This window comes from Trachurus trachurus (genome assembly GCF_905171665.1).
Source record: "Trachurus trachurus genome assembly, chromosome: 20".
NCBI lineage: Eukaryota > Metazoa > Chordata > Actinopteri > Carangiformes > Carangidae > Trachurus > Trachurus trachurus.
In genome coordinates, this window is record NC_139911.1 from 11,781,461 (window position 1) to 11,793,555 (window position 12,095).

The 12,095-nt window shown below is 43.6% G+C and overlaps 1 protein-coding gene across 3 annotated transcripts in view; it reads right to left on the minus strand.

Annotated features, from left to right (window-relative positions):
• Positions 1-12,095, minus strand: part of sulf1 (sulfatase 1) — a 36,752-nt gene that overhangs the window by 19,230 nt on the left and 5,427 nt on the right. For all 3 annotated transcript variants that reach the window (XM_083995008.1, XM_083995010.1, XM_083995009.1), the window contains exons 2-4: positions 3,611-3,910; positions 2,950-3,189; positions 1,436-1,587 (exon numbers count right to left, since the gene is read on the minus strand). In XM_083995008.1, the coding sequence (XP_083851134.1) occupies positions 1,436-1,587; positions 2,950-3,189; positions 3,611-3,785 (567 nt within the window). In that variant the 5' untranslated portion in view covers positions 3,786-3,910. The remainder of the gene's footprint in view (positions 1-1,435; positions 1,588-2,949; positions 3,190-3,610; positions 3,911-12,095) is intronic.

A 12,095-nucleotide genomic window follows, 5' to 3' on the forward strand; every position in this document is an offset into this window, starting at 1 on the left:
TGCCTGGCCAGCAGCTATAAAATGGTCAGGGAGGTGAAGAGTATCACTTTTCCCGTAACCATTTGGAGATGATTAGTACTAAGTGGCAGTCACATAATTCAAGCTCATTCACACATGGTTTAATTTCCCAGTGACATTCATCCATTTAAATTGAGATTCTGAAATCTGAAGTTTTATTACAACCCATAGGGTTTTTGACTGTCAACTCTACAGGGGTTTGTGGCTTTGACTCTACAAGATTCATTTCAAGGTGCTTGATCTCTGATCACTAGAAACATATTACACCTGGCTTGCGATGCAGGCTGCTTTGTGTTTATGACAGTTGCCTTGTCACGGAATTTGAAGTGTGTGGATCATATTCTCAAACTAAACCTTGCACAAAAGGTTTTTTAACAAAGGCCTTAACCTCAGTGAACTCATCCTCCTGCAATGGAAAAACACACAGGGTCTAATTGTGATTAGATGAGGCACCAGATGCAGTGATTTCATCCAATGACTAGATGCGCCAGCAGTTGTCCGTGTGGAATACCATGACCCTCTCACCCTGTGTGAATCTAAAAAGAGGAATTGTGGTTGACCTGGCGGTAGCAGGTTGATGGGTTTTGGCAAAAAATAGCAAATAATGTGTCCATTTGGTTTGAAACCACAATCTGCTGACCAAGCCCATGTCATGTAAACACCTTGGCCTCAGCTTGTGGGTAACTTTACACCTCAGTCCAAGTTGGCTGAGGAATAGCAGTCCAAACATTTGTTTGCCCATCTCTCAGGCAGCCCATCTTGAAAACTTGTCATGCATCCAAACTATAAACCCTCCTCACAGATTCCTCATGTCCCCAGGTCGACGCTACCTGGGATGATACTGGCACGGAGCTGCAAAAACAAGCTGACAGCTCTTATAAAAACATCTGGGGAAGATTGATGACCGGTGCCAAGCAGAGCCACAAAAAGACAGTACAACCACAGTGTTCATCTCCAGGTTCTGACAGTGGTAAAGTGAATTTTCCCCTCATTTTTTATTGTGGTGTTATGGCACTAAATTATTCTGCAACACAAAATGAAGAAGAAATAGCCAGACAGACAGGGAGACAAAAACAAGTGCAGGGTGGCATTTATCACAGGCAACATTGGCTTCTCATAAAGATGCTTCAATTTTACAGGGTCTAAATGCTGAGGCAAGGTGCGTCATAATAAAGGGATGCTGCAGAGAGAGGAGACGCCACGTCAAGTCAGGTCAACTCACTCCCTCTAATTCGCGAATGAGAATTCCTGCCAGCCTGGATCACAACACGGTGATAAGTGAAGTGTTTCACTGTCTGTGTTTATGAGTGAGTGGAACCTGCAATTTGTCAGGAGAAGTCTTTATATTGGGCCATAAAGGGGAAACAAATGAATGATTGAGTTAATGATCCCTTTAAGAAATTATGGGAACACATACCTTTGCATACTCGGCACCGTGTTTTTCCTTGTAACCGTTCCGACAGACAGTGTAATTATAGAAGCGGGAATTTTTGATCAATCCGACCCATTCGCGCCACCCAGGTGGGATGTAGCTGCCATTGTACTCGTTGAGGTACTTGCCGAAGAAGCCTGCAAAAAAGGAGGAGAAAGGAGGATATCAACATCAGTACTTGTTTTTCTTTGTTTTCGTATTCCTTTGAAGACCTCAATCCTGTGCGTCTTTGTGATTTTATCTGAATGCATGTATGTGACGCACAACTTTTTTTTTTTGCTCGTCTCTTTTTCCCCTGGCTCCACTGCACTGCATTCTCGGATAGGCTGGGCAGGAAGCCAGCCTGTCCCAGAGAGGGCTAATTGCAGACTAACGCATCAGCTTGAAAACCGCAGGCCATGCTGCAGCCCACAGGACCCCACTGAGCTGCCCAGTCCAACGGCTGCCCATCACTCACAGAGATACTGTCTGAGGAGACACTACAGCGACCTGGCACGCACACTGTGTTTGCATTTCTCACAGCAGACAGGCAGGCAGGGCGGTGGAGTCTAGCTTACTAATGTGAATATAGAATGGCCAGGAGGAGATCTGAGCTGGTGCTGACTGACAGTTTCTTGGCTCCGAGTAAAATGGTACCCAATGCAGGTGAATTACCTGAAAAAAATAATTTTTCCACAAAAAAAAGAAAAAGATACACCATTCGCACTATATCAAAACGTTTTGGTAGCACTTTATTTGACACCTATCTCTATAATACATTATAACCGTACTTATAATGAGTTATAATGCAGTTATTGCACTGTATAACTATAGCTGTAAATGTAACAATAATCATAACACACTATAAAACATTTTATCATGACTTATAAGGTCAGGTATTATAATACGTTATAATCGTTAGTAAATCGCTGACAATGCCCACATCGATAATGCATTATTAATATAGTTATAATGTGTTATAATTGGCTTATACACGTGTATAACTATCATCATGAACACTCATGCTTATTGTTATAAAGCCTTATGATAATTTATAACACATCATAGAGCATTTTATAATGGCTTATAAGGTCAGGTATAATAATAGAGTTATAATGCTCTATAATGCTCTTTATTGGCTTATACACGTCTATAAGCCAATTATAACACATTATAACTATGCACTAATGCATTATCGATGTGGGCATTGTCAGCGACTTACTAACAATTATAACGTATTATAATACCTGACCTTATAAGTAATGATAAAATGCTTTATAGTGTGTTATGATTATTGTTATAAAGCATTATGATCATTTATGAGTGTTTAGAACGATAGTTATACAGCGCTATAACTGCATTATAACTCATTAGTATGGTTTTAATGCGTTATAGAGATAGGCGTCAAATAAAGTGTTACCAAAGTGTTGAAACATACAAAAAGCCTTTAACTCTGGTTATTGATTTTAAGTTTCTATGTGTGTGTGTGTGTGTGTGTCCATGTCTTCATCTTCACCAACCTGTCCTGTAGCCGGTGTTGTTGAGGTAGACAGCGAATGAGCGTGGCTCGTGCTGGGCTTGCCAGGAGGGGGAGGAGCAGTTCTCGTTGTTGGTGTAGGTGTTGTGGTTGTGGACGTACTTGCCCGTCAACATTGAGGACCGTGACGGGCAGCACATGGGTGTGCTGACGAAGGCGTTGGTGAAGGTCGTGCCACCATCCTCCATGAGTTTTCGGGTTTTATTCATCACCTGCAGAGAACCTGGTGGGCGAGGTATGAAGAGCGGTGCTGAGTGATGCAGGTACACCCATTTATCTGCATTTATGTACTTGATTAAAACAAAATTCAGTCCATGCAAATGATCTAAGCTTTTCCTACTGGACTCTCTGAGGGGTAAAATAATTGTAATTCATCAGTTAATAGGCCAGATGGCCATTCAGCTCTGGCTTATGGCCTCTGTTTAATATTTCATGTGTGGAGAAAGACCACATACATCCTGATGTACATCCCCACAAAGACAAAGAAATTAATTAAGGCAGTGTAAAGAGAAAAACAGGAGCAAAATATCACAGAAATGTTTTGTAACCGAGATTTGTTTGAGGAAGAAAAAATAAGACCCAGATGAAAAGTTAAAAAAAGGCCCATATTATTCCAGGAAGACCAGGACGGGCGCCAGGCTTACCCAACTCAACATCCTGGTCGTCAGTCATGATGAGGATGATGTTAGGCCGGATGTTTCTGCGGTCTCTCTGGATGCGACCCCTCAGGCCCTGAGCCCTGGTGGTGGTGAAGGCCCAGCTGCCCGGAGCCCAGTCCAGAGACAGCAAGGCCAACCAGGCCAGCCACTGAATCAGCATGGTGTCCGAGACGACAGGAGACGGGATGGGTAGATGGGAGGATTAGCGGAGGGGATGAGGGGAGGGAGGAGAGGTCCAGCCAGGCCACTCACTCAAACCCGGGCAGCTCTCGCAGCCGTGGTCGACTGTGAGGAGACAGAAGGAGAAAACACATGTAGCCATTGCACACACAAAAAAGGAACACTGGGAAAAAGAAATAAAGTTGGCAATTTTTAAAGTAGAAAAAGAGAGAACTGAGTTTTGCTCTCTCACAGAGAAAAGCTAAGTTTCATTCTAGGAAAATTTCAGCATATTTACTTCAGATTAATTGTGTGCATCTGGTCACAAATCATGCTCAAACAGTTTATCCATAAACAGAGAAGCCAGAAAAGATTCTTTCACGCTTTAGCCCTCGAGTGTACCAAGGACAATTTACCCAACAGTTCCAACACATGTTGCATGCTGACTGAAATTGTACCAGTCCTCTCTGCTAAAAAACAAATTCCCTCAACATCACCTCTCCTGACCAGAACCACCGCAACCTACGAAAACATTCAAAAAACAAAAACAGCAGTGAAAGATCTAGAAAACACACGTCTCACCTCAGAGAATCCCATGAGTCTTATTTTTTATTTGGTCTTTTCTCACAATATCCTTGTTCTTTTTCTTGTGTTTTTCACTCTCTCCTCCTGTGTCAGATAACACTCTCACGCACGGAAAAACTCTCCATCTCCACTGGAGAGCTGTTGTTCAGCTAAGTGTGCCGAGACCGCGCCATTGGCCGCCTGCGCTCAAACACCCACGGCCGCTCTCCTGTGTGAGCCAATCGCGATCCACCTTCCACCTGTCACTCAAAAGTCACCCCCCGGTGAGTCAAGCGTGACAGAGGGCCGGTGGGGAGGATGGGACCACACTAGGGGGGAGGGGGTTAGGGAGTTAGGGGGCACGGGAGGCGGAGAGAGGGTTCCGCTACATTAACCCCAGTGCCACTGTCGCCAATCACAGATTACCACTGAGTCATCACAGCACTTTGGAGCCTCTTGCTCACTTACAATGTCATGGCAGACTATTAAAAGTCTTTTTTTGCATAAATGCCAGTGACCAATAGAAAATAAATATCACTTCAGCCTACACTCACCCACTTCAGAGAAACAGATGTTTGGTCAACATGCTGTTACCAAGAGACACCCCGCTTAAAACACATTCCCAATATAAATCCATAAATCCACATCACAAGACAAGAGTTCACAGGTATATACATAGCATAAATTAGCAGGTAATGTTCTGCAATAATAATATATGTGGTTTTATGGCTTGTGGCTATGAGATGAACCATGACGCTGTAATAATGAGCACTCCATCATTGCCTGTGAAAAAGGGCCTTATGGACAGCAGTCCCACTGAGTGGCACCATACTGCTTCCTATTCTGAGTTAATGGCCTGTAGGCAAATGGCAGGTCCGTAACACCTGAGCCTGGTCAAACCCCACTGAGCAGCCCCCACCCCCACCCCACACACACACGCACACACACACACACACACATACACACACATACCCTCATTTCTACAAAGAGCCAGTCCAAGCTGGCAAAGGCTACAAACTATAAACTCAAATAATTGATCACTTATGGTGTCTGACACATAATGGAAGACAGTCTGGACCAGTGTGGAAAAAATCTCAAGGCTGAAATGCAAATCATTTTTGTTATTACAGCCACTCTGTTGATCATGAATACAAATCTTCCAATTAAGAATTTGTGTCAAGATGCGAGGAGAGTCGAGTTGCACATTTCTGTATCTGCTCTTTTCTCCGGGGCAGATGCTGGCCTGTGATAAGCAGCAGAGCTTCAGACGGAGCTTTAAGAGCACTTTGGTCTGGTCCTGCATTTCAGACGAGCAGTGTCCGGGCCCAGCCAGCCCAGTCATCGTGACAGCCCTGTGCAAACATTGGCGCCGTTTGGACAAACACCCCTCCAGCGCAGGGTGGCAGAGTGCACAGAACCTCACAGTGAATTACACACACAACACAAACTACTGTACAAACATATGGTAACACGCAAAAAGTCATAAGACACTGACATACACACACACACACACACACACACTCACATTCGTCTCTCTCCCACAAAAACACATTCTCCTGCTGAGAGGTTCCACGTCCTCCTACATAAATGGGAACTCTTCCCAGAAACAATAGACAGAGCCCGTATCTAGAAGAAGAAAAAACTCAAGTCTCTATTTCTGTCAAGCTGTGGAAGACCTGAAATCAACTGTAAGCCAGTCAGCCAGATAGTGTAATGTTAGCACCCAGTGCAAATTCAATTTTACATGCCAATGGTTCCCAGCAATAGCCTCTTCATGCGACTCGGAGAAGTGAGAAAATAGCCAATTCATTGTGGAATCTGATACAAATGTTGTGGCGCTGATGTGGTTAGCTATTGTGGTATCAATGGCGACACTGTCTGAAGTGACTGAGATGTCCGGGCTAATAAAGTGCCACACACAGCAGCCAATGAAGACGCAGACAGACCCAACCTACGCAAGTGAGGCGACACAGCTGCTGGAGAGGAATAAGAGCGAGACGTCCCCTTGTCCTTTGAGTTACCTCTCGTCCTAACTTAATTTCACCTGATCCACTTCCCTCAATAGGTCATCTGAAGTTCATTTATTAAGGAGAGCGTTTCTAGTAGCGGCGTCCCACCCCCTGCCAGAGGTATCCTCGTCTTTGACAGCTCCCAGTCTCAAAGTGACCGCTCATCAAAAGAAACGGCACACTTTATTTATATAGCATCCATAAGACCCTGGACTGTTAATATGACATATGGGACATGAAGCGGCTAAAGGAAATACCAAGCTAACTGACAAGACCGGTGTGTAGGATAAAGCAGCTGCTGTTTGCAGAGCAGAGATGAAGTGATGGCAGTTGGTTGGCTGTATTAAGGCCTATAACACGTGTCGCAAGTTTCCCCCGTTGACCTTTGAGCATGACTTTACATATAACTAAAATTACAGTGATGAATATTTAGCATTTTGTGAACACTTTGAAGTGAAACACAGTTAAGCTGTAAAAACAATCTCATGTGAGTGTGCCTCTATCAGAAGAAGTCAGTTTCCTATAAATTAAACGGTTAAAGGAATGAGCAAAACATAATGTCATATATGGCCTGTACTGATCTGAAGCACCTGCATTGAGCATGGATGCAAACAATCTTGTAAAAAATAAAAAATAAAAATGAACAACATAACCTTTCTTCAACAGAAGAAGAAACATTAAATATATTCTATTGATCTGTAAATTGAAAACTATCCGTTCCAGATTTAAAATTTCTAAAGTAGCTAAGTAGCTGAGATTGGACGGTCTATTACCAGGACTAACTGAATAAGATCAACTGAATTAGATCTGTGTGTTCAAACACGGTCACTTCTAAGCGCTCTGTTTTGTACACACACTTAACAAAGTGTTATCTGGAGTTCTTGCCCTCAGGCACACTCAAGGATGAGAGGCAGTGAGGCAGATGCCCAGTCAGTACATTCAGCTCTAAACACGACTGGATCTGTTCACAACTAAACAACTAAAATACACTGTAAGTACACAAAACACTGCGCGTTGATATGTTGAGATCTGAAAGTTATTACATCTTTGGCTTCTGGAGATCTCTCCTGTTACTGCCACCGCTTCTCACTCGCCTCCAAGATCTGAGTTTAAAGAAATGTTGCCAGTTTCAAGAACACCGTGAGAACCCTCTGTGAGAATAATGTCTCATGTCATTTTCATAAACACTTCATTTTGAACGAGTCATTTATTGACGTCATCTAGCGTGATATAAGTAAAACAGGTCTACTCTATAGGCCTACATCTGTGCAGCAGACAAGAGGTCTTTATTCCTGGACGGACTCGGAGGACTAGGGAGTGCATTGTTTCTCCTTCCTCATTGTTTTGGGGGATTAGCACTAATGACCCTTTAAATGAGCCTTTACTGTACTCATCATGGTTAAGCCGGGTGGAGGAATATTGGGGATGGATCGGAGGAACGTGAAAATGCCCAGGGGTTCAAAGGACGAGAACAAAAAGACTACTATGGAGTTTTCAGTCACGCAGCTGCCAGATACATAAAAGATGTGCAATTTTCAGATTAATGGCCATCAACACCAGGGACTTTTAGCGCACCTCAACACCCCGCTAATCTTTTACTTTCATGATAGTAAAGGTTTTTTCCTACTTTACTTGCAGAAAACAGCTCTTTCACTTACTCTCCTTTGGCACAAGCAGCATTGCTCAGTGATTCGGTATGGCTACACAGACAGCTGTGCTTTGTGCAACGAGTAAAGCTGAACATAATAGATTTGCTGCTTGTGTAACCATCCAGGGCAGTACTATTCGGCTGGCTGGCAGTTGTGCCCTCCAGTTAGGGCCTCAAACCACACACCCTGCTGCACCCTGACCCTCCTCTGACCCGAGTGGTAATATGGCTTTGATGGTGGCTTGTTTAACCTAACCTCAGCAACCTGAGGCTACCCACACACAGGGGTTAAGAGGGGAAACTCTGGAGGAAGAAAACACTGAGCGGAGGGGGTTCGGTACGGAGGTATGAAGGTAACAAAAGTCTTGTAAAAGCCTGGTTGTGATCAGCCTGCACGTTCGCTTTAACAATGGGAAACAGGCTGCATCTTTCTTCATTTCTGTTCAGCGGTGGCAGGCTGCATGTTTATCAGCTGTCAGAGCAAAAACAGCAGACACACTAGAGAAGTCGTCTATAAAAAATAAAAAAAATAAAAAAACACATCACTGAATCAATGCATGCCTTAAAGCAACAAATTTGTCTGCCCACCTCCTTTGGTTCTTGTTCAAGTTAACATGGTGTGTCTGGAGGTGAGGGGGTTCATTTTCCCAAAACAAGATGCAAGTCAAACCCAAACCAGATGCCATGCCCCACTAAAGTAAATCACTCATTCATAAAAGGGCCCTGCTATTAAGGACAATGGCCATTTCAAAGTACCTTAAATCCCCTCTTATTCCTGCCCATTCTCCCTTCCCCTCTCTCTCACTCCCTCTCCATTTGCCCAGTCCATCTCTCCGGCGGCCAAGTCACAGAGGAATAATTGCTAAGAGTGGGGGGAATTAAAGTCTGATGGCATACTTTGGATTCTGTATAGGCTGTTCTGTGACCATAGACTGCATAACTGGCAATAACGGTGAAAAGCTTCTCAGTAAAAGTGTGCAGTCATATGTCAAACGTCCACCGCGAGGGCACTGCGGAAAGCAGGGAATGAAAGTTATGACAGAGTGCGTGTTAAGTTGCAAACTGACCTGGGAAACAATTCAGAAGAGATAAAGACGGCACACAGTGTGAATCTTTCGCTTCAGATCGGTGACAATTTTCAGTATATGCTGACTGCGCTATTTCAGAAGGGAAAAAATGATTATGGCGAGGTCTTAGATTAATACTGAGGTTTGTCCAAATATTTCTATAATCCGAGGGAATTCGGCTGGTCTGCTGCCATGAGGACTGACGAGGGCCTTTTACACTGTGGAGGGCCTGTGTCAGGGCCCGCTGTCCCCGGCAGGCCAAGGGCAGCACATTGTACCCGCCGAGACCCACCCGTCAGCCACGCTGGGCTGACTGAAGGAGAGCTCTGTCCCAGTGCACTCACTTGGCTGTGGGTACGCACTGGGAACGGGCTCAAACCTTGGTGTTTTCAGACTCTTAACTCCACTGATTTGTTTGACCAAAATGCCCAAATTGGTGTAGGTTCTATGACAAAATTCCAGTGAGAAAACCAAGTGCAACGTCGTGAGGAGAGATCACTGGCTCTTTGTTCCGACATGTTTACGACTGCGCCGCTTTCTACCTGGACGGGCGCACGCAGGATCTTTTTCGTTTCGTCCACGTCGCGACTATAAAACATCAGATGTTACAGCTAGAAATGATTCCCATCCATCGGTATGCGGTGTGTTTAGGGAACAACGCAGGCCACTTTAATGAGGAAGAATGGCCTCAATTCAGTGAAATGTGAACCTGGAGTGGGTGCATTCACGGCTATTAGTCAAACCCCTCATGTTTCTCTCGGACCTGGTAAGAGTCCCTTTGTAGTGCCAAGGCTGCCGAGCCATCCCATCAATATTATGGATGCATCTTAATGTATAATTAAATGAATCCTGGTCCAATAAACTTCAAAGTGGGAATGGTTGCGGGCCACCAGGTGGTCTGCTGGAAATCATGAGGGGGTTCCGAGCACCCCAAGAAGGAAGTGATTAAAACGCTCAAGGTCATTTGAGAAACGGGCCTGTATTTATTTGTATATGGGTGTGTGCATGTGCGTTCCTGTCCTGAAGGTGCTGCGTATTTAAATGTTCATATCCTGAACTGTGGGCGCCCTTTGTTGAGCTCTGTATTTTTTGAGAAAAAAAAATCTAATGTGACAGATGGGATTGTCAGTCAACATGACTGGTGTGATATATGTGTACTCGTTCGATGTATATATTTATGGCTCTGATATACATCGAATTACCTCGGCGTAATGTTTTTCTACTTTTTTCCCCCGCTGATCCAAGAGACTTGCCTTTCAAGTAAGGTTCGATTTTACAAGTGGAAAAGCAGATTCAAGAGGGTGAGGAAAAGGGTGAGAGAGTGTGTGTGGGGAGGGGGGAGTTTAAACAAGGGGGAAAACTCCTCTGATTTAGAGTGCGATATGAAAACATGGAATCACAATCAGAGGATCTGCAGCCAAAGTTATATGATAGGAGCCTATAGCGACTGCACTTTCTTGTTAAATCTATTCTGAGGCATGAATGGAAACCATTAGCGACAGGCGACCTTCGATGAATAAAATGCAGCACATTCATATTCCTGCAGCCACTTTGTTGTCAAAACCCACACTCTCATCAGAAACACTCTATCAGGCTGCGAGAGCTGCACAGAAAGTCGGAGCGAGAGGGAGCAGAATGTATTGCTCACTCACGGGTGGCTTTCGTGTCTCTTTGACGCGTCAAATATACCCCAGATAAATTATTCCTTTTACCACAAAAGAGAGCTATGGCAAATTGCTTCAATGGGTTTCCACTGAGGTAATTGTCAAGAATAAAGAGATTGACTTCTTTTCCATGAAATCATCAGCATGGTGGCACAGAAGAAAGAAAGAAAGTTTAGAACGAACGACAGATCGAAAGAATGACAGAACTAAGAAGGAAAGAAAGATCAACAGACTGAAAGAAAGAAAGAAAGAAAGAAAGAAAGAAAGAAAGAAAGAAAGAAAGAAAGAAAGAAAGAAAGAAAGAAAGAAAGAAAGAAAGAAAGAAAGAAAGAAAGAAAGACTAGACTTTTTTCGGCAGGTTACCAAGTTCAAAAGCCCTGTACAGTTCACTGACTACTGACTTCAGAAGTGTGACTTGAATTCTCTCGCTTGTATAATGTGGACATTGACAAAGGGGGAAAAAAGACGTGTGTTGTTGAGTAGTAACAAGTAATTAGGAAGGAATGGACTTCTCTCTCCACACACACGGGTTACAAATTAACAAAAAAAAAGAGAGAGAGGTGTTAACTTGATTTACTAAGGAGGTAGACAAGGTTTTACATACAAAACTGAGCTCTACTTTGTTCCACCTTTGCATTTGCACAGGTCTGTGCCTAGAATAAAAATGCAGTTTCTCATTATACAGTCTGTACCGTCTTGGATGGAATAAAAAGACATGAAATTTATTGTGAAATAGTTCTACGCCAATTAACATAATAGACCCAGTAATAAATTTATTGTTGCCAATAGATGTTTAGGTTGAGCCAATAAGCTGGCTAAATATGTGATAATGATATTACTGCCAAGGTCGGACCAAGATGCTGTTTAATCCTTTTAGCCGCTAGTGAACTGGCCTGAAAAATGCTTTATCTGATGGAAGCAGTTTCATCTGCTGATCTATGAAGGCACCTACTGCTCATAGAAATGAATGAAAATGTCAACGAACATTCAACATTCAGTAGAAATTACCCTAATTACTTTATGTAACGACTCTGTTCCAAGAGGCAAATCATTAAAAAAAAAAAAAGCAATAATAGTGGAGACGTTTGCAGCTCAGTCAGCAAACCCCAGTTAAGTGTAGCGCTGCTGCTGCTGCTGCTGCTGCTGCTGCTGCTGCTGTTGCTGTTGCTGCTGCTGCTGGCGCATGAAACTAAACACCCCGAAAATGTGGAGCATGTGCAGGCGTATTCTCTGGGAACCGTAGACAAACATAGACCATGAGAACTTGCCTGCGTGACCCTGGACGCCATAAACAAACTTCTCGGTGGCTGTGACACACCAACATGATACCAGTCATAAAAACTGTATTTGTCCCGATTG